This window comes from Mixophyes fleayi, chromosome 5 (genome assembly GCF_038048845.1).
Source record: "Mixophyes fleayi isolate aMixFle1 chromosome 5, aMixFle1.hap1, whole genome shotgun sequence".
Taxonomy (NCBI): Eukaryota; Metazoa; Chordata; class Amphibia; order Anura; family Limnodynastidae; genus Mixophyes; species Mixophyes fleayi.
The window spans coordinates 50,619,356-50,641,978 of NC_134406.1; the positions used below are offsets into that span (position 1 = coordinate 50,619,356).

The 22,623-nt window shown below is 37.3% G+C and overlaps 1 protein-coding gene across 2 annotated transcripts in view; it reads left to right on the forward strand.

Moving 5' to 3' along the window:
* The first annotated feature begins 4,692 nt into the window (after window positions 1–4,692).
* WDR48 (WD repeat domain 48) overlaps window positions 4,693–22,623 on the forward strand; it is a 29,587-nt gene continuing 11,656 nt past the window's right edge. For both annotated transcript variants that reach the window (XM_075212166.1, XM_075212167.1), the window contains exons 1-11: window positions 4,693–4,791; window positions 9,395–9,535; window positions 10,277–10,355; window positions 13,615–13,697; window positions 15,957–16,086; window positions 18,090–18,178; window positions 19,059–19,160; window positions 19,847–20,071; window positions 20,782–20,856; window positions 20,959–21,061; window positions 22,302–22,399. In XM_075212166.1, the coding sequence (XP_075068267.1) occupies window positions 4,744–4,791; window positions 9,395–9,535; window positions 10,277–10,355; window positions 13,615–13,697; window positions 15,957–16,086; window positions 18,090–18,178; window positions 19,059–19,160; window positions 19,847–20,071; window positions 20,782–20,856; window positions 20,959–21,061; window positions 22,302–22,399 (1,173 nt within the window). In that variant the 5' untranslated portion in view covers window positions 4,693–4,743. The remainder of the gene's footprint in view (window positions 4,792–9,394; window positions 9,536–10,276; window positions 10,356–13,614; window positions 13,698–15,956; window positions 16,087–18,089; window positions 18,179–19,058; window positions 19,161–19,846; window positions 20,072–20,781; window positions 20,857–20,958; window positions 21,062–22,301; window positions 22,400–22,623) is intronic.

Below are 22,623 nucleotides of genomic sequence, written 5' to 3' on the forward strand. Positions count from 1 at the left end.
GCTACAATGTATATATCCGTCGTAAATTTGAAGAAACTGTCCACTCCACTTTTTTTCATTTATAGTCTTTGTTGATTTCGATGACTTTTCGTGGACATGTTATTGAGTTTCCTACCTTAGGGATGACAAGAAACAACTTATCGGCTTTTCTGTAGCACCAGGGTAACTCTTCTGGTGAGTGCAGCAACGTTGTTTAATAAAACATAAAATAAATTAATTTAAAAAATCCTAGTTTCCTGCCAAGCTCTGCATTATTGGGTAGAGAAAGGCAGGGTTATTGCAGAAAAGGAAATATAGTAGTACAAACCAAATCAATTAGGGAATAAGATTTTTTTTTATTGTATATTAAACAATAAAATAAACAAATAACAATAAAGCATAAAACAAAGAAAACATTCCATCAATCTGATATACATTGTCTTATTATGATTTCAGTTTGTTGGTCCTTCTTACTTCTATTGCTGGAGAATATTAAGAAGTAAATTAGACATTCTAAGAAGGACCCTGGATTATTTAACAAAAGTTAAACAGATAAACTTCTAAATAAATTTAACAAAAATATATAACTTATAGAAAAGAAATCAAAAGAAATTAAAATAGAGAATAATGAGCACAAATCAAACTATAGCAAACTCTAAGAGGTGGTCCTTGCCAGTTTTCACCTTTTTGTTTTTCACAGGTTAATAATTATTCACTGGTTTATAATTAGCAAAATTGTAAATTGTAAATGTGCTGCAGGGAGAGAGTGACACCAAAGGGGGGTGAGGAGGAGAGGTCAACAAGATTGACAGTCATTCCCACTAGCAATGTATAAAAAAGAGGATGGAACCATGATGCAGGGATAAAGATTGTTTGCCAAAGTTGTCTAAACCATTCAAAATAATAAAATAGTTTAAAATATTAATATGCACATACTCATCTAAGGATTCTACATATAAACCCTATTTTTTTTTTTGTAAAATTTTTGACCAATGTCTCAATGTAGGGAATATGATTTGTGTTTTCATATAAATGTGTTTTTTATTGCCCATGTACGTGGATAGATGTTTCCCTCTCTATCCATGTTAGTTACAATATCATTCCTGCTATTATGTTCCGCTCTTTTCAACGGCACCTTCCTATAATACCAGTCCTGTTCTGTGCTGTAGACTAGTGTCGGATGCGCGTTTTTCTAGTAGCTGAAAAAAGCGGAAGTTAAAATTTGTAGTATATTTGGTCTGAGCGTTATTCCTCCAACAATGTCAGCAAAAAAAACATCAACTGAAAATCTCATAACATTCATCAGGTCAGAGCCTAGTCCAATGTTAGGGCGAGAACATTCTATGTAGGACACCTACAGAAGAGTTTACATTTTCATTTTAATATATGTTTGTTCGTATTTTCTATACCAGTCCCACACACTACAACAGCAATTGGAGTGATTGTGGATACATTAATAGGTTTGTGCAACATTATTTCTTTTTTTAACACTACTTTGTATTATTTTTATATTTAGCATTTAATTGGGAAAAAAATGGTGCTAAGTTCATCCGTCAGGCACTATATTTTTATGCCTCTGAATCTCCATGTATATATATTACTGTCCGGTATCCCTTTGCCAATTCAATAAAAGGGAAGTTTAGTTACAAAGAAGCCTAAAAAAAAGTATATTGCAAAAAATAGATTCATAAAGTTGCATCACTTTTTAAGGCTACTACATAGCATATTACATGAAATGTTATAAACACCTAACATTACAGGCACATGCAAGAAAGTAACATCACAAAATTGTTACCCATTACCAACAATACCAGTACACACCCTTAGACTGTTGACAACACATAGGACTCATTCTCGGCTCCTTGCTGTAATTTGTGTTTGCAGATTGAAGGGTGATGCAGTAAAACCAGAGCAGCACTGACTGAGCACTGGGTCATCTACACTCAGTTCCATACAAACAGGCCTGGACATAGGTAAAGGTCATGTCAGGTCACGCACTGCTCGATAGCTGCCCAGCAAATTGCCCCACAGGCATAACGAAAATATTTTACATTGCTTACTGTAACCTTTGCCCTCATTTTATAGTGGATCTGTCACCATAGATTAACATAACAAACTGAATATATACTGTATGATCCTCACGATGAGGCATTCTACTGGTATAAAAAGAAAGATTATGTTGTTTCCAAAAAGGATAAAAAGGGACATTATTATCCCCCAATACACAGCTACCTAGAAAAATCTTAATTTGACATTTTATAGACCCCACTTTGGATTTATGTTATAATGATGGGAGGATTATGCCAATGACGGAGACCAAGCTGGCAGGCTAAAGTGCTGTTCTCCTGTCAATGGCTTTTTAGTGGTCCTGAAAGATACATTTGCCCTTTAATATTGTGTGTTTATTGTCTGTCAACATGGTGATCAATGGTGGTCAATTAATGGTGCATACACAGTGTATGAAAGGCAAGAAAGCGTGGGCACATTTGTGTAGTCAGAGGTGTTGGAAACATTGTGGGCCTGAGTCATTAAGGAAACTAAGGCAAAAAAAGGAGTAAATGTTCTCTGGGACAAACCATGTTACAATGCAAGGGGTGCAAATTAGTTTATTATTTTGCACATAAGTTACATACTGCCTGATTTTTCATGTAGCACACAAATACTTGATAGTCGTATTTTTACACTGAAATTTAAACTTGATCTAGGACATGCTCGACCCCAACTATAAATCTGTCCCCACATTTTAAATATACCTCCCCCTCCAATGCAACATGGTTTTGCCCAGGTGCAAAGTTACTCCCTTTTTATGCTTTGCTCTCTTTAATGACTCAGGCCCTGAGAGTAGCAAGTGATGACCTCTTAAAAGTGGGATGGGAACTCAGCAGTATAGTAGCCTTGAAAAGTCACCAGTCTCTTATGGCAATGGCAGTGTGTGATGTTGGTATGGACAGGACAGGTATCATCCAGCTTCTTTAGTTTGTCCTCATAGCTTTAAATTTACCTATTTACTTTGTACGTTAAAGTGATCACCTCTACATACTTTTACATTTTTGTTAAAGCAATCAATCACTCAAGTAATTTTATCTTTAAAAGCAACCCTTGCTACCAAGAATACGAACAGGGGGCATTGGGAGGACATGCCCATTACCATAGCTGGGACACCCTAAAGCTTTGTGTACAGGTTGGCAGAAGCGATGTGATTTACTTTTTATCTGCTAGAATTTAAAAATAGTGGTTGATTGGCTGTGGATTAGACCCTCGTAAGAATGATCTATCTTTAGGTGACAGGTGCAAGAGCAAGGACTTCCCAGACTCAACTGCTATCATAGTATCACTTCAGTGCTAACCCTGGGACCTCCCGACTTACACAACCAGTGCATGTACGTGCTGGCTCTTATTTACAGTAGTCGAAGTGGAAATTTAGAAGTGGCGGTATGGAATATGGTAAGTGAATGGAATTTGATGGCTCTACAATGACAGTTGTAGAAGTGGCGGTATGAAATATGGTAAGTGAAAGGAAATTGATAGTTCTACAATGACAGTTGTAGAAGTGACGATATGGCATATCATTGTATTCCAGTCCACTTCAACCACTGCCCCTACATTGGCGGTTACAACAGAGGTAATGTTTTCATCAGAGGTAAAGTTTATTTGCATATTATAGACTGACACATCGACTGTCTCAACTCTTCGGGTTATTTTAATTTACAAATTTCTGGGACTGTGGAGAATAAAATTCCCTCCTAACACCTATTACTTGCTGTGTGTACTTCTCTTGCAAAAAGTAAGCATTAACTATTGCAATGTTCCCCATGTCTGGCATGAGTATATATTTTAATTTTGTGGTTGGAATATAAATTTTGCATGTGGCACTTCTTCTGTCATACTAAATTAAACATCAATAGATTTTTGGGGTTTACAATTGTAGCACATATTTGCAGTCATTAAATGTAGCTTGTTCTTTTGCCTCATGTACACAAGAAACATGTTAATCAATTCATTAATTTGAACAATTTATACCATACATGATGTACTAATATGTCCATACTTAGCATATGAATCTTGCCACTTTACACATATATCATGATACAAATATTCCCTATATAAACTCCACTGAGGCAGGGTCTCTTCTCCTTTTGGAAAGGGTCCAAAAGCCGAAGCATGTGCATGAACCCTTTACATGACTTGTGCATGAACCCTTTACATGACTGTATTACGCTGTGGAATATTTTGTCATTAAATAGTTCGACATAATAAATAACAATAGTAATAAGTTGTTCTAACCAGATGGATCCATAGGAGTCACCTTTTTATATACTGATTGGGGGGTGCTCATGTTCCTGGCTGCAGCAGCACAACAAATATTATGGGTGCTCGAGCACCCATAGCTAAGACGGAGCTGACTCCTATGGATGGGCCAATATTAAAGGAACGCACAGAATGAATTTACTCCCTATAGACTGCATGTTCATGATTATTGGTTCATTGATAAATCGTCCACAGAAGACAGCCACACATTACAGTTTTACAATACAGTGAGGACAAATTGTTTACAACGGTACAGTTCCAACCACCAGTGAGGGCGGAAGTTGTGCAGCTGTCACTCATAAGGGCGGAAGTTGTGTACCTGCTACTAATGAGGGCGGAAGTTGTGAAGCTGTCACTTTTGAGGGCGGAAGTTGTGTAGCTGTCACTTTTGAGGGCGGAAGCGATTTGACCCGGGTTTCGCGTATAGGAAGTGACAACAGAGTGTCAACATGCAAGATGGCGGCTCATCACAGGCAGAACACGGCCGGGCGGAGAAAAGTTCAGGTATGACAGGTGGTTGTGACCCGTTGCTGTTCCTGGCGCCGGGCGTCCTCTGTAAGTGGCGGGTCACCAATTAGCAGAGGAATCCACATTGCCCGTGTGGCTGAAGCGGCGGCAGGAGGGGCTGAGTGTGCTGCTTGGCCCTAGTGATCCTCAGTGAGCCAGAGGGTGGTGCACAGGGAAACTTCTCTATGGATCAGTTACTGCCGGTGTGCGGGCTATTATAGCTCTGTAATATTACACATACTGTCATACACATCCCAAACCACCTTTATTCTCCAGTCATAGTGTCCTAACTGCAGAGCTGCTTGTTACTCTGTGCTCATTATAATAATTCATGAATAGCTTTGCATTTTGTAAAAGCATAAAAAAAACTTGAGTTCATTGTGTAGCAGAAATGGTAAACTCTGCAGTCAAAGTTCCTGCAAAATAAACTTGAGCAAAGCACATTTTTTTTTACACATAATCGTGCACCATCAATACATGTAGTACATTAGACTTGATAAATATTAAATGACTAGGTATTTTTGCCTATATGCAGTATAAGCTGGGCACGTGTTAAGAACCTAGTTATAGCTACACCTTTTATCTTCTTTTTATTTATAGGCTTAAAGGCACTTCTAGAGAAAAAATGACAGCAAATCATTTCAGAATCAAGGAACTTGTTAGTAAGGTGCCCACATACATTAATGTTCTGGTTGGTTAGTATGGTAATTTCAACAAAATAGAGGTGCAATTTGCAACAAATATTTTAGTATGCGAAACCACCTAAGGTTTCCAGATGACTAGAGCAGCTGTTCTGATAGGAATTGTAGCCACTCTCGATCAAACAAATTCATATAAGAAACACATTACTTAGGAACAGCACTGGCACAACCAATGTGGCATAAACAACATGAAGTAGCGTTAAACCTGTATTTAATAAAGAACATATCAATAAAACATATACACATATAAAATACCTAAATCACATGTAATGTACCACTAATCCTTCATTATCAGGCTGAATATGTATGTGCCTCAGCAGTAATAATGTCCTGTATTATCATGAACCTGCAAATAAACAAAGTCCAATTAGGAACTCCTTCATCTCAAAATCATGTTATTTATCTAAGATATATATATGTATAGCAATTTTTTTAGAACCCAATGTAAACATCATTATACATATTTCCTGCAGTCACAAATCCTCAGTATAATAATTAAATCACCAGATCTATTATTCTGTAGTCACACAGAATAAATGTACTCAAGCAGTGGGTAGAAATGTAAGCTAAGTAGCAATCATTATCAATATCTCTTAATAACCATACAGTTGTTCTGACAGTGTCACCAGTTAGTTGGCTCACTGATATATATAACATTTATCCGCAGACTAAGTTGCATTAATTACATGCAGTTGTTCCCTCATTATAGCCATATGATTCATTATACCCCCAATTTAAAATTCTGAGGGCCTTCTCGCCTCTGTCTGTTTTACCCAGTTTGTTTAATAGTGTACTGTGTTTGTACCCAATTGTAAAGCGCTTCGTATATAAATAAATGATGATGATCTTCCTCAAATGTCTCAATATTTTATTATAAGCTTAAATAGACTATTTTAGGAAGGTATTATTTTCTGTTTATTTTATTTATACATATAGGTAAGTCTTCTCACTATATCTTATTGTTCCTAACATTTCACCACTCTCCTTTTCAGGTTTAAAATAACCAAATGCTTTAAAATTTTATAAGTGGACTAATTTGAGGCTCTAATCCTGTCTTTTTATTTTATTGTTTTAAAGGGAACCCTGTGTTCAACCTTTGTTTATGTCTATAGATGAACTCCCTAATTTTTCAGTAATTGCAAATTATATGTAACAAATTCCTTACAAATCACAGGCATTCTTCAAAATTTGGAGTTACAGGGGAGCACCTCAGTAAATGAATTGGGCCGTGTGTAAACATATGGGGAAATATATACGCCATACTCCTCTTTGGAAAGAAATGCCCCTAAAATGTCAGGAGGAATAATTTTACAGTACAATCCCATAGTATTGCCTTCTCCTACTTTAAACCCATATCTATAATTCAAGATAATAAAATATTGTATGGATGATATACTGGTAAAACAAATTCAGGGACAGTTCAGGCCAATGTACTGAATTCCAATGACACTTTGATGTTCTCTGAATGCAAAGACTGCAGTGTAAAAATCCAGAAGGCTTTTCTACAGAGGATAACGCGGATATTCATAGAATAAAATACTTATTGGACCTTTACGAATAAAGGAAGCTTAATGTTACATTATATGTGATTTATTGATTTTAAGTTTTATATGCGTGTTTTATTGATTATATGTTTTTTAAATTATTTTATCAAATAGATGTTTTATGCCAATCCTCTTTAGTGAAGTGTATCTGCCATATTTGTTCTATTCAGGGATGTTCCTAAATTATTCTTTTCTGACCATTGTACCATGTGTGGACGACTCATACAAAATCTGACCTGATTGAATTGGACTTAATCCTCTAATTTGGACGATGAGTGCGATTGTGGCGTTTCAGAACGTCATTTGATCCAGATATGCATATGGACATGCTCTGTGCAACAATCAAGCATCACTGTGTGCGATTGCTGTGATCAGCTCTAGAGTCAAGAAATTCACCTATGTAGTGTAAATAGATTAATTACCCCGGAATGTGGGTGCAACAGTAGTATTCATATGGGAAAGTTAAGAGTATACAAAGTGAAATATTACGAGATGGTAGTTAAATAGCTCCGTGGTACCGGTGATGACAGACATTCTAAGATATTTTTTTTTTGCGCATGATGGAAAGACTGACATGAAAATAGAAACTGTCCATACCGGTTAACCTGCTTTGAATCCTCTAAATTTAGAGAGAAAAACAGGTTCTGTACACTTTGCTGTTGGCTTTTGGCTCCAAAAAACTTTTCCGTTTGTTAATTGTCTTCTATGACTCATGTTAATAGTTTGGTCAACTTGATGGAATTTCAAGTTATTTATGTGGATGTCCTAATTTCATAGAGAGAATTTGTAACGCACCACTACAGAAATGTTCTGTTAAATGTCTGTTTGCCAAAATGTTTACCATTTACTGTTGGGTGATGTGCACGTTGTTGTTAATTTATTTTCTCCTCTGTTCCGTTTTTGACAGCTGAACAAGAGACCAAATCTTACATATCGTTAGTAAATCTCTTAGGAGAGACCCTGATGTAGTGCACACAGCCCACTTTCCACATTCTATACTTTTCCGTGTCCCCGCTCCAATATCTGTCTTGCAAACGTGTATACTGATTTATTTATTGTTGTACCTTTAAACTGCTTATGTTCTTAAAATGTTTAAAACATCCCTTATTTTTGTGTATTTTTAATGTAGCAATCGTGCCAACATGCTTTATGTGCGTTTGACCTTTTTGAACTAGTTAATATTCTTCTAATATTATTTGTCATTTATACAGTATTTTCCTTTAGTATGGAATGACTTGTTGTCTTTATGCAGTTGTTGCTTTTAAACTGATTTGTTTCTTTCTTGTATAGGTTGTCTATTTATTGAAACGTAATGTTATGTCTGACCAATAACATTTATTTGTCTTTATATATTCTTGTGATCTTAGGATCCATAGTTCCACAATTTGTAACTAACCTGTTTTAAATTTTTCTTTATTGTTATTTATTTCAAGAGTTTCCTACTGAACTAGACTTACCAATTAGCTACCTAGTAATGCTTTATCGCAGGCCTTGCAAACATGTGGCTCTCCAGGAAAGTACCAACATGTCCCGCCAGCAGGGCTATCTTAACAGCCTTTTAGGCCCCTGGGCAAAGCAGTGCACTGGGCCCTACCTACACAACCACACTCAGGAATAAAATTAAGCTTATATTTATTGGTCCCTCAAACAAAATCAGTGTTTAAAAATTAAAAAACATGCAGTTCGGTAGAGATTAATCCATACAGATGTTTGAACAATGTAACATGAGCCTTGAAGTTGAAAAACAAGGAATTCAACATAAAAATGTTGCTCCGTTGGTAAATCCTACAGACCGAGATGGCAGAGTACAAAATGACTGAATTATTTATTATTAATCAAGTGTTCAACACAAACATTTGCTAAAATTCTTTGGGGAGAATTGCTTTATAATTAAGCGTTGGTCTTCAGGATGTCATTTTCCATACACATGAGTGAAAGCTGGTTCAAACGCTGCTGCCCCATTGTGCCACAAAGCTTTTTTTTTAATTTATTTTTTTAGCAGTTTCAGTCTTGAAAATGAACGCTCTCCTGCAGAGTTGTCACCGTCATGCACTTGAACAGTCTGAGTGAAATTTCCAGAGTAATATACTGAAAATTAGGCAAGTCTATGGGGCCTCTATGTTTGTGGGGCCCCCGGGAGACTGCCCAGGGCACCCATGCGTTAAGATGACTGCCTGCCAGCTATCAGTTGACCATCTACAGGCAAAGCATGCTGGGGCTTGTAGTTTAACACCTGGATAGCCACAGGTTGGCCGGGCCTGCTCTATTGATTCTTTGAATCCCACAGCTTCTGTAGGAAATATGGTATGAACATCACATAAACATGTTTGTGGTGTAACTTTACATACCTTACAGGTCTCGTATGTGATTAGAGATGAAGTGGAGAAGTACAATCGCAATGGAGTAAATGCCTTGCAGCTTGATCCTGCACTAAACAGGCTCTTTACAGCCGGACGCGATTCAATCATCAGAATATGGAGTGTCAATCAGCACAAAGTAAGCATGTCATTCTATATTTAATGGCTGATAAACCAACACAATCATGTGGATGCCAACATGTCCCTGGCCAAGACCTTGCACATTGTTGTATCTGACATATGTCATAATAAATGTTAGTCAGACATAATTCACCCTGATAATGTTTAATTGTAAGTAATAACAGCATTTACTCAATTATTTGTTAAAAAGATAAATATGACCCATTAACCCAACCCCCCCCCCCCCTATAAGTTTCAATCTAAATTTAAAAGTGTTTAATTATACTACTCCTACATGCTTGTGGCACCTAGCAAGCCAGTCTGGAACTGTTGCTAACTTATGAATAGTGTGTATTCCTGGGTGTAAATTTATGAAGCTGCAGGTTTGAAAACGTGGAGATGTTATAGCAACCAATCAGATTGTAGTTATCATTTATTTAGTACATTCTACAAAATGATAATTAGAATCTGATTGATTGCTATAGGCAACTCCTCTACTTTGTGAACCCGCAGGTTGATACATCTACCCCCTGGTGTTTTCATTCACTTTGACATCCATGACAGAGAGACAATGGGGTTGGACCATGTTATCACTAGGGCTGGGTTTGGCTCAGTGCATATTTAAAGAAAACAAATAAAAAGCCCAAATTTTTATTGTGTACTTTTTTATTTAACCATATGTTTCATGTTTGTTAGAATAAAAGTAATTTTAGAAGTGATTCTTCTTAAAAAAAATATTAACATTCCTCCTTTATTCTAGCAAGACCCCTACATAGCATCTATGGAACACCACACAGACTGGGTAAATGACATTGTACTATGCTGTAACGGCAAAACATGTAAGTATTTTATGATGTTTAAACATGGCAAGCATGCAACCGATTATAGATGTCCAGCCTCTTTATTTCCAGGACAGAAATATGTGTGTGTGTTTCACACCTTTTTTAAGAATGTTGACATTTGCTTTTGTTAGATGTGAGGTGTGGGGTAACTGACACATTCCTCCCCTTTCTCTGAGCAGTAGCCGATCACAAAGAATCCAGGAACCTTAAAACAAGTTCAGTTATTGTTCAACACAAACAGAAACCCTGTTTAAATGGCACCGTATAACTGACCTCTGCTGCTATGGGAGAGAGAGAGGGTCATACACATTGATACACTAAGGAACAGAAAAATCACAGCTTTTATAGATCAAAAGCAAATATCTACACAGAAAAATAATCAGTCTGAATAGACCATGAATCTCTACATCCACAGTTTATTATGCTAAACTAATAAGCCCAATAGAATATAAATAGTAAATGAACTTCCATCATGAACATGGTTACCCATATAAAAACAATATATGCTGGCACATTTATCATCAAATTATTCTCTCTGATTATTCCAAACAAAGTACGTACGTATTAAAAAATGTTGTCTATAAACTCAAATGGTAAATGAAATGGATTCCACCACTATCTGTGAGAGAAAAGTACTTGGACGGTCTCCAAGTTTTATTATAATACAAATTACAATCACCAAATGCTACAGTATCTCAAATATTATCAAGCGGATCGTTGTCCAAATATTCTCCTAGAAAACGCTTTCCACAAAGCGCGTATAAGAGATGCACAGCTGAGTGCTGTGTATAGTACCTTATTCCAGAGGTGGAGCCTCTGAATAGACGTTTAGACCACCACAGTCCAGCACAATGCGCATCCCCTTGGGATATGTGCTGAATGTTCCTCGTTTCCGTGTCACAGTATGAAAGTAGAAGTCCTCCATTTCCATTAGATGTTTATGCTGAGCAGTGATAGGTGCAAACATGAAAGCAAAAGTCTTGTGCACTCTAAATAGGAACCTGATCCCATCGTACAAACCACAATCTCCCTCTAAAGGAGTTACTACTTATGTAATGACACATGTATGGGCTATCCTTTTTGTGTTTTGTGAACAGTTATATATACTTTCATGTAAAGACTTTGCTCTCTGAACAAAGACAACACCTTACTAAGCTGCATTTAGGAGGACACCATCCGCCTAGTAGTTTGTATGACGGGATTGGATTTCCATTGGTATCCAGTCTGCACAAGGCTTCTGCTTTCATGCATCTATGGCGAGCCAGCATAAACATCCAATGTCATTTCAGGACTTTTGTAGTGTGATACGTAATCGCAGAATATTCAGCACATATCCGAGTCACATGGTGCTGGTCTCTGGTGGTCTAGACGTATATTCAGAGGCTCCATCTCTTTTTGAAGCTGCTCATTGGAAGTGGAGAAAGGTAGACTGCAGTTCGTAGCAGTGGTTTTGCCAAGTCCATATCTTATCTAGAACATATCAAGGTCCATGATCATTTAAGCTTATGTGATAGTTAAGAGCTTGGGTGCATTTCAGACGTTTGAAAAAAGCTGCAGGTATTATGTATCTTATACATAGTTGTGGAAAGTGTTTACTATGATATTTGGATAACGATCCGTTTGATATCATTCGAGATATTGCAGCATTTGGTGATTGCAGTTTATATTACGGCAAAAATTGGAGACCGTCCAAGTACTTTTTCCTCCATTTCATATACTATTTGAGTTTATAGACATTTTTTATTTATTTTTTTAATACATACGTAATGTGTTTGGAATGATCAGAGAGAATAGTTTGATTATCATTTAAATGCTCCAGCATGTGATGTGTTTATATGGGCAACCATGTCCATGATGGAAGTTCAAGGTTTTAATATATGTTTGTTTATATTATATTGGGATTTTTAGCGTAATAAACGGTGAATGTAGAGATTCATGGTCTATTCAGATTAATTTTGTGTGTAGACATTTGATTTTGATCTAAACGAGATGGTAATTTTCTGTTTCTTGATTGGTGAACTAATGCTGTGGAAATATGTATTCCTCGAAAGTACGCTTTTATATTTAATAAAATTTGGCTTAACTTTGCATGAAGACTGTGCTTTAATGTGCATTAAGACTGTTATACAGTGTCTCTTTACCAAAAATGTATTTCCTTAAGTATGTGTGATAAGATTGTGTTGAGTTTAATCAACTTACAGAGCAGCAATCTCAGAATTTCAGCGCTAAGTACATCTATCTACTCCACTCCCAGCTACCAGAGCATAGTACTGGATGGCTGTACAAAAGCTTTGAATCACGGAATGACCCGTTAAAACCAGCAGCATTCTATGTCAAATCGTCACAAAAAAGGAACGTTTCAACCCAACCATCTCAGATTTTTGTGAAATTTGTTAGGATGGTATATTATATAAAGTTACTTTCATATGTAAAATCTTAGCCCCCAGTGATACACAGTGTTCATGCAACAGGGTTGCAAACATATGCTTGCCAGGTCAACTAAAACAAATCATAACTTTGCTTCTATTTGTGCTAGAACTTTCATGTTGGTCATGTTTTGAAGCGAAGGGTTCTTAGTTTTCATTAAAAATAAATTATATTTAAATATTGACTTCTACATTTCAAGGTCACATGATCTGACCTTTTGACCTTGAATATCTAAAAAAAAGATTGTTTAATTTTTTGGGACATAAAGTATGTTATGCAGTTAAATACAATCTCTCATTGGTATAAGTTCCATTTTGGGAAGCCTTTTGGAACTGAAGTAAAAAAAAAAAAAAATTTTTAAAATTATACATATCACAATCCATGAAATACCTTAACACGTGAGTACGAGATTTCTGTACCACCGAATGATGTATAATACTGTGTACAATTCTGAGGGAAACTTACAAGTCAGTGCCTCCTCCTCCTCAACAATGATTTCTCTGTGTTTGGGTGTCCACAGCAGGTAGAGTGTAGGTTCGTCCAGTTGCATCCTGAGGATCAACCTTAGCATTTTACAGTAGCTAATTGCTTTTCCTTATCAGACAAATTAGACATATGTCTATGCTTCAATCTGCATTAATGGTTCACTGTACACTGTAGAATTCATTATTCCTTTACACTAGTTATAGTTTAGGTGTAGGGTTATCTTTACTGGCATTGTATAGTCTTTGTCCCAAATGTGTCCATTCTGTAATATTATCATGAACTTACTGTATGTGTTTTAGAAATGTAATAACTTCAGTAATTTAGTCACTTGTTTGCTCTGCAGTAATATCTGCGTCTTCTGATACTACTGTTAAAGTATGGAACGCGCACAAGGGATTCTGCATGTCAACCCTGAGAACACACAAGGTAAAACATTCCTATTCATGCCCATAAAAACATTTCAAGGGATTTAAATGTTACAATATTTTTATTCTCTAGTTCCCAAAATTTAAAAATGAACATTGTAATTTAACCCATTGCACATGGTGGTAATGATTATAGTTAGGAGATTTATCTTTATATTCCTTGTTAATTACCAGCTGACATTGTTATTTCCACGTATTTCATGTTAGACTGACCTGTTGCTCTCAGGGAGCAGTATTGTGCTGTGAGGACACAATTCATTCAGTACTCTATTAATGGAGCTGAAAATAGTGCTTCTCTCCAGTTATATTGTGTACCAGATGGATTGAGTCCTCCTGAGCTCCAAGTTCAACTCCCAATACGTCTCCATATTTGGAGAGTTCTCTAATCCCGCATTTTGTTTCCATCTCGGAATGGCTCTATGTCTGTGCGGATGATTTGGACATTTTCATTTGTTGTTGAGAGACAGGACAACATCTAGAACGCCTCCTTAACGCTGACCACTCCGAAATCTATGCTCTACCGCCTTGCAGGCATTCTTATACTGAAGTATATTATTTATGCTGGCTGTATAAAATATGCTATAGAACCTCTTTATCTGTTTTTTACGTAAAGTTTCCCATCATAGAACTGACTTTGAACTATTCTATTGCATATTATAATATACATATTGTAGCGTGAGCACCACATTGGTGTTTCATACACGGACAACTTTTTACTGTAGAAACTGTGTTTTTATCGTTCAAGTCACAATCATAGATAAAGAGCATGCTTTATATCAAGATGACTAGACATAGTGGTTGTGTCTAGACACCGGGCACTGACTGTCATCGGTCACCCTGCACAAGTACACAAAACAGGTTTAAATACTTTACAGTTCTCTATCCCCCCTCCCAGCGTGATTGACAGATGACACTCCCACCTGGTCTTTAGAGAAGGAGGTCTCTTCAGGTGCTCTGTTTGATCCATCTCACTGCAGACACACACAGTCAGCTGTAAAAGAAAAACATATCCAAAGCACCTCCACCATGCAAGTTAAATCACATTTTATACTTTTTACTTTGTCACACATGTATTACACCTGCATACCTCTAACCTAGGTGCACTACTATACATGTGTGTAACCCTGTCTGCGGCCTTTACCTAGCTGAATACCCAACGCCTCTCTTAGAGGCCTGTGGAAAACCACTCGCTTTATCACAATATTAATTTTCATTGATATGAACCTAGCTATACTGCGATGTTTCTCTGTTTAATGACACAAATCTTATGGCTAGGTTGTGTCACACAGGAATACTACCATATCATTCTTGACTTTGCAAGCAGTGATACATCACTGTTTATAGAGAGAGTCTATAACTTTTCATCACTGGTCTTGTGCTTCGTAACTGACCTGTGCCGTGGTGATTATCTTTATGGCACAAAGAATGGTTGTGTCTCAACCCTTTTATCAGTGTGTTGTTCTGATATTGTGGTATCTGTAATATATTGTACAATATATATATATAGTGATATTTGACTTCTCTGTTCCTCTAGTCCAAGAAAAGGATGTTTTCTCTCTTACCATTAAAGCCCTTTCTTTGAGGTCTAGAATGCTAGCACAGTGGCCTAGTTTTTCCTATTGGTTAGTTACCCTACTATTTTATGTGTTTTCTTATAAAGCACTCTGGCTTTTTATAATTGAAATTGAGACTACTGTAGCAGGGATGTCTATATACTGTGGGTGGAGTTCAGGAGCAGGAGTCGCGTTCTTAATGGTTTGTCCTGCCTCCCAGTAGTTAATGAAACACCACAATTACTGTACTGACATTATGGGCCTTTAAGAAAAGGATTAATGGAAAGTCCAAATACAATTTTTTTATTTATTTTTTAACCTCCCATTATCATGGGAACATTGTCACCTAGATCAAATGGGGACAAAAAGATTAGCCAGTGAGAACTCCTCGGAGATATCACAACATCAATGTTGCTAGGCATATATTTGTGGTGGGTACATTGTGGGATGTAGGACTTTCCTCTTGCTGTATTCTAGGTATGAATATAATGACCAACAATGCTTCTCCACTGCCCATTGTAGCACAGTGACCAAAAGCTGTTCATTAGGAAAATAAAATGGACACATTTTATGTATCTAATAGGGTTTGAATTGAACATGTTACTGTTGTGTTAATATGTTTTTGAATTACATTATACTATATATGTTATGTACAATTTTTATTTACTTTGCATGTGGTTTCAATGTCAAATTGTCTTTTCCCATAGGATTATGTAAAAGCCTTAGCATATGCAAAAGACAAAGAATTAGTGGCCTCTGCGGGATTGGATAGACAAATATTCCTCTGGGATGTAAATACGCTCACTGCACTGACTGCATCCAACAATACTGTCACTAGTAAGTAATACTTTCCTAAAGCAGATGCTTAATGCCTTGCTTTCAAAGGGGTGTCCCTCCTTATTGTGATCACCTGGTTTCCGAATTCCTTATATAAACCCTACAGCTCATAGTCGCAGTACGTCACAGGTGGTGGGACCACACTGCTTTGACATCCAGTGGTCCCAACTTCTCATTTTCTATGAGGGTGTAAAAAAACATCTCTTGTGATGTAACTTCTGATTTTGTCACCTTGTCAAGAAAAAAAATGAACAACATTTAATGACATCTGATATATTTTCCATTTATAAAGTTTCAGTATGGAAGGAATCCATTAAATATCCTCCACACATTCATGGAGGGCTCCATAGAGCTTCCATTCTCATTGTTTTTTGGGATAAATACAGCTACTGAATGCTAAGGAATAAGTGCAGTAGATGCTTGTGCTTGGCCACAGTTGTTGCCATGATCCTGACTGTTTGAAAGCTTCTCTCATGAGATGTGTAGTAAGGCTGGTTAGAAGAGAAGGTGGTCGAGGTCTTACAAGTCACAGAGCATTCCATAGGTAGGGGGCAGAGAGAGAGAAGGGATTCAGACAAGAGACAGATGAGAAGGGTAAAGGGTGACAAGTAGATATTTCTGCATAGAGCACATGAGATGATTAGGGTTATGAATTAAAGCAGTTATGTTAGTAAGTGCAGATAAATTGAGGGCAGGTAGAAGCACTTTATAGGTGACATTAGACTTGATGAGAAGTATTTAAAAGAATGTGTGTTCTGGGAGAATATGAAATGATCCTCACTGCAGAATTTTGAATAGATTGCAATGGAGAAAGCAGAGAGTCGTGTTTAGTAGTTGGTTATAGCAATCTAAACCGGAGATAAGTGCGTGAATTAGAGCTTTGTCTAAAATGGCAGATATTGTCAATTTTGCGGAGGAAAAAGTTGCGGCATTTAGTTGGAATATGAATAAAAGCAGAGAAACGGAGGGAGATGTTGCAGTGAGAGAGTTATGAGGAAAGCCAGGAAAAAACAGAGTCTGTAGAATAATGTGTAAGTAGAATAGAATTTGAGTGTATAAATTAATACATAAAAACTTACATATACATTTGAATGATCTAGTCTGCAAGCAATACAAAAATTCTGCATATATTGCACTAATTGCAATGCATCTTCAGTAGAGTGTGCCAGAAGGGAATAATAATCTGAAAATAGATGCATTATACAGAACATTTTTATAATGGTGTTCAATGTATATACCCTCATTATAAGAGCACCATCACGAGTTCTAAGCCGGCCTCATATAGAAGCACTGTATTTATCTCCCAAAGCATGGTGAATATAAAAGCATCTCAAGAACAGGTATCTGGTAATATCCACTATTGTCATGTACCAGCTGGTCAGCAATCTATTTGATTTCAGATGGGTTCCCAGTTGGATGTTCCCCGGTTGATGCTGATGGCAATTAGCATCTGCAGTTAAGGTGTGCGGTGATGTCGCTCCCTCCGTTAAGGTGTGCGGCGATGTTGCTCCCTCCGTTAAGGTGTGCGGCGATGTCGCTCCCTCCGTTAAGGTGTGCGGCGATGTCGCTCCCTCAGTTAAGGTGTGCGGCGATGTCGCTCCCTCAGGTGTCTCTTGGATGATATCGCAGCCCAGGAAAATAATGGACACACAGGGAAATATTACTGTGCAGTACTGAGTGCAGATACATGTGTATTTCAGGCTGAGAGGTCTTCATTCCCCTCGTGCTTTTGTTTTTATTTTTATATTGTTCTAAAAATGTATAACTACAAAACACCACTGACAAAGAAGAATCCGTACATAACGCTTTAGTATATATTATCATTCACATAAAATTCAGTTTTAGATGGCACATGAGTGGCTTTAACAGCTCCTGTTTTTTTGTTTGGGTTTCTTTTTGTCTCCACTATTTTTTTTTATTTTTTTTTCTTGTACATTTAATTTCATTGTGTCTCTATAATTTAATTGGTTCAATTCACCAAACTGACGTTTTGTTTTCTCCAGCGTCGTCCCTGAGTGGAAACAAAGACTCTATTTACAGTCTGGCCATGAACCAGATGGGAACTGTCATAGTTTCTGGCTCAACTGAAAAGGTAAAACTGTGGATTTGGGAGAATTGGGTTTTCTAACCTTATCCTTATTGAGCACTGACGGAATCTCTCGCTTTCACATTCAGAGTGTTCCTGGCTCTATGGCAGTAGTGTGACACATTACAGATGAGGTGGGGGGGGGGCTTAGTTGGGGGGCTGGGAGTGGGAGTATAATGTTTTAAATATTTCCTTCACTTGGCACCTCTCGCTATGTCGCGGGCAATTGATTGCCCCCCACTGACTGTGATTTAACAGCATTTGTGAGTTGGGAGGGACCTCGCTCACCTACAGGTCTGAGAGTCCTGTGCCACTGAGGGCACTTCCAGGTCTGACCCAATCACAGGTGGTGATGGCGATGTCATCACTGCTGTTTAGCTGCTAATTGCATGTTTTCAGACAATCCAAAATATTGTTCCCATTCATTTCAGCGGTGTTTCCATAGGAGCACTGTTGAAATTAATGTTAAACCTTTGTCAATGGAGTTTGGCTAGTTCCACATTACACCTCGGAATCCATGTAATGCTGTACAGGATTCCAGGCACATGGAAACACACACACAAATCATGTAGGATCATCTGGAGAACATCTGACACCTCAAGCTTGGACATAGCTTTTCCCATTCATTTCAGTGCCCCCATCTGTTTTATTTGGGATTCTATATTATGCCTCATGATGGAAACCCCATTGAAATGAATGAGAGATGTGCCGAGATTCACATCACTTGTGAATTATTATTTTTTTTTTTTAAATAGATCAGTGTAAATCACTGCTCCATAGATTAGCATTTATCTCCTGCTTAGCTGCCTTCATCACATGTTTTAGGGGGGCACTTTTCTGTCGCTCTGCAGATTATAATAGATAAACTATCAATCCTGCATTACAGGTGCTAAGAGTCTGGGATCCCAGAACGTGTGCAAAACTGATGAAACTAAAAGGACATACTGATAATGTAAAAGCTTTATTGTTAAACAAAGATGGTACACAGGTAAGGGTGTTCTTTATCTTTTATTATCTGTAGCTAATTTTCAGTTGGTTGGTCACAAGCTTGAATAATATTTCCTGATACAGTGCGGTCATAATAATAAACACTAATAAGTTACATTACATCTCCTTCTGTTCTCCACCACCTTAACTCTGCTCTCCAGCTCCTTGTCTCCTCCGTGAGGTCCTCCGGCCCCTGTCTCTACCCCGCTGGGGGCTCTCACCTCTAATCTAGCTGTTCATTGAGCTTCTGAGTTACTGTGATTTCTGTTAACTGTACTGTGCTGTCTCACCCTGTATCGTGTTTCTGTCTGTCCCTGTACGGCGCTACGGATACCTAGTGGCGCCCTATAAATAAAAATTAATAATAATAATATAGCCAGCTTCTCCGTTTGTTTGATAACAATTGCAATACTTATATGTAGAAACAAAACCAATGTGATACATAGTGACTAAATTCCATTTAAAATATTGACCCAAATAAAATAATTCTATGTAAAAGGATCTCTGAGCGCCCAAAGGTATACATGGAAATGTTTCTATACAATAAACAGGTTTGTTCTAGATAGAATAAGAACGTATGTGATCAGAACTCATGCATTCGACATTTTATTTCATAAATAAAATTCTATTATGGGTAAAGTGTATTTTATCAATACCTGCTCTTTTTAATTGCCATCATGTTTTTAGTGTCTTTCAGGCAGTTCGGATGGAACAATCCGCTTGTGGTCTCTTGGGCAACAGAGGTGTATAGCAACCTATAGGGTCCATGATGAAGGGGTTTGGGCTCTCCAGGTTAATGAGGGCTTCACTCATGTGTATTCCGGAGGAAGAGACCGGAAGATCTACTGTACAGACCTGAGGAATCCTGATATGAGGCTGCTCATCTGTGAAGAGAAAGCACCCGTTTTAAAAGTGAGCACCAAGTTGTGTTGTTGATTGATTTAGATTTTGTGCCAGTATAGTACAAGAACCACCTAAATTCCATAAACATAAATATTCCATAAATTGAGAAACTGCTTGTAAGGAATACAAATTGGCTTATCTAGCCTATCCATTTAACTTTCAGTGGTTTTTTTTACGTTTTTTTGTTTTGTTTTGGGTTTTTTTGCTTGTTGATCCCAAGCATGTTTATTGGTTTTCTACTCTTACAATATATATCAGGTAATGTGCTCCCTACTTTCAATGATATGGATATTCAAATTGACCGAGGAGTTCTGTGACCCTAATACAGTGGTAAAATTGCTTGTATAAAAGTCTAGGATCTCCAAAGTTACGTCTAATATCCACAGTAGGGAGTGCGTTATTCTTTATATTACGTGTGTTCTGAACACTGAAGCAATGACATCAGAGGCTCACCATTTATAGGGATACCCAGCTCATGGAAATTTGAGGTATAATAATTTACATATGGAGGCATTCTATTTCTTACAGCGGACAAGTTTCAGTGCTGATACCAGATCTATACACACATTGTTGGCCGGACTTTATATTGGCATCACTTGTGCATTATATGGATAGGTCTGCTGTTCTCGGTCATGTTCTGTGTTGGAGTGTAATGATGTGGGAGCTGCTTATGGATTGTGTCCTATCATGCAAGTAACAACCTTTGTCTGTATTTCCAGATGGAACTTGATAGATCTGTAGACCCCCCTGTGGCACTTTGGGTTTCAACAACAAAATCATCTGTTAATAAATGGGTAAGGGATCATTTCTGACATTTTTTATACGTGTTACATTTCTTTTATATAGCCTTCCATAAAGACATTACCTGAAAAAAATGTTAATTTTTTTTTTATCAGCCTATAAAAGGTATTCTGAACTTCAGAGCTTCAGGAGATTATGAAAATGACTGTAGTACACCAATGAGTCCAATCTGTTCACAGCCTGACCAAGTTATTAAAGGTAATCATGACCATTTATTGCACTCCGGCAACTCCGTACTGCTTGTTATGTTCCTTGAGTCCTATATTGATGATATAGCAGCATGAACAACCAATAGATAATGGACTGCATCCTGAACATAAAAGATATGTGCACCAGAATGTAACTATGTCCTGCTGCAGTCTTGTGCCTAAGCTAGTTTCATGGACAGATCCTGTTTCATATCTACCCGTGAGAATTATAATAAGTGGTTCTTTGCTGTTAGATCGCTCCAGCACTGTGTTCTATATGGAAGGCTGTCTATGCTGTGCACTGTCCTCTTATGCCCTTAGCTACCTTCTTCCACCTCTGTAGGAGATGTCAGACCCTTTGTCTTACTATACTTAGTGGAACTGTACGGTTAACAATTTGACATGATCTTAGATGTACAGCACATATACATCTAAGATCAGATGATCTGACATAGGGGAGATTGTACTGTGGTGCATATGATTGATATAACCAGAGCCTATCCCTGAAGCAGGAGACAGAAGGACAAAAAAAAAAGTCTTTGTCCACATTTAAAATGTGAAACATAAATCTACGTAGATTAAGTAAAACACGATATCCTTGCGTTTTCATAATTTACAGTAAAATATTAAGTTTTCAAAAATAAATTGGGCACCTCACAACCTACCACTGTAATCAGTGCTATAAAACATTCTCATCTCATTTACTAGCTCCTGTTTGGATGTTATCATTGATTTATTTCATTACCTTCATAATGGATATAATAAGATGGTAGAGAGTAGAAAACACAGCTTATTATAGCACTGCGCTATTAAATATAGACCAATATAATGAGGCAGGGATACACAAGGGAGACCTGAGTCTCCAGACAACACAGTAACCAAGTCACAGATGAACAGGTGTTGGGATGTGTGCAGCTCATGGTAAGCTCTGAATGGCTTCACATGCTAAAAACTGGAGTCAAATTAATTTGCTTTAAAGTACATTTTCCTTCACAAGATATTTATTTTTTCTTACTATACCTTAGGTAAACCTTTTGCACACAATGTAGTGGCAAAGAAGCATTTTGAGCAAATGTCTCTACTGCAGGCTGATTTCTAGATTATTATTCTTTTTTTAGCTGTTTAGAACTTAGATCTTTTCTGCTCTGGCAGAACATGTTTAATTTACAGATCTCCTAATATACTTGTGTATTGTGTACAATAATATATATCCTGCCATTTATCTTTCTTGTTTATATTTGTCTTTCAAGGGGGTGCTAGCATTATTCAGTGCAACATACTCAATGACAAGAGGCACATACTTACCAAAGATACAAATAACAATGTGGCCTACTGGGATGTTTTGAAGGTGAGCTGCTACCTAACTCTCCCATTCCTTTTCTTTATGGTAGGTGTATAAGGATGACGGCCTAAACTGTAGAACCTCTTGACTTGCAGTGTAATAAAGACTGTGAGTCTGTGAGGAAGCTTGTTCACGTTCCAGCCAACATGCATTCCACTATAGATGGCAGTTTATAGTTAGAGGGGGAAGACATAAGGAATATCAATAGATTTTTTTTTTTTTTTTTTTTT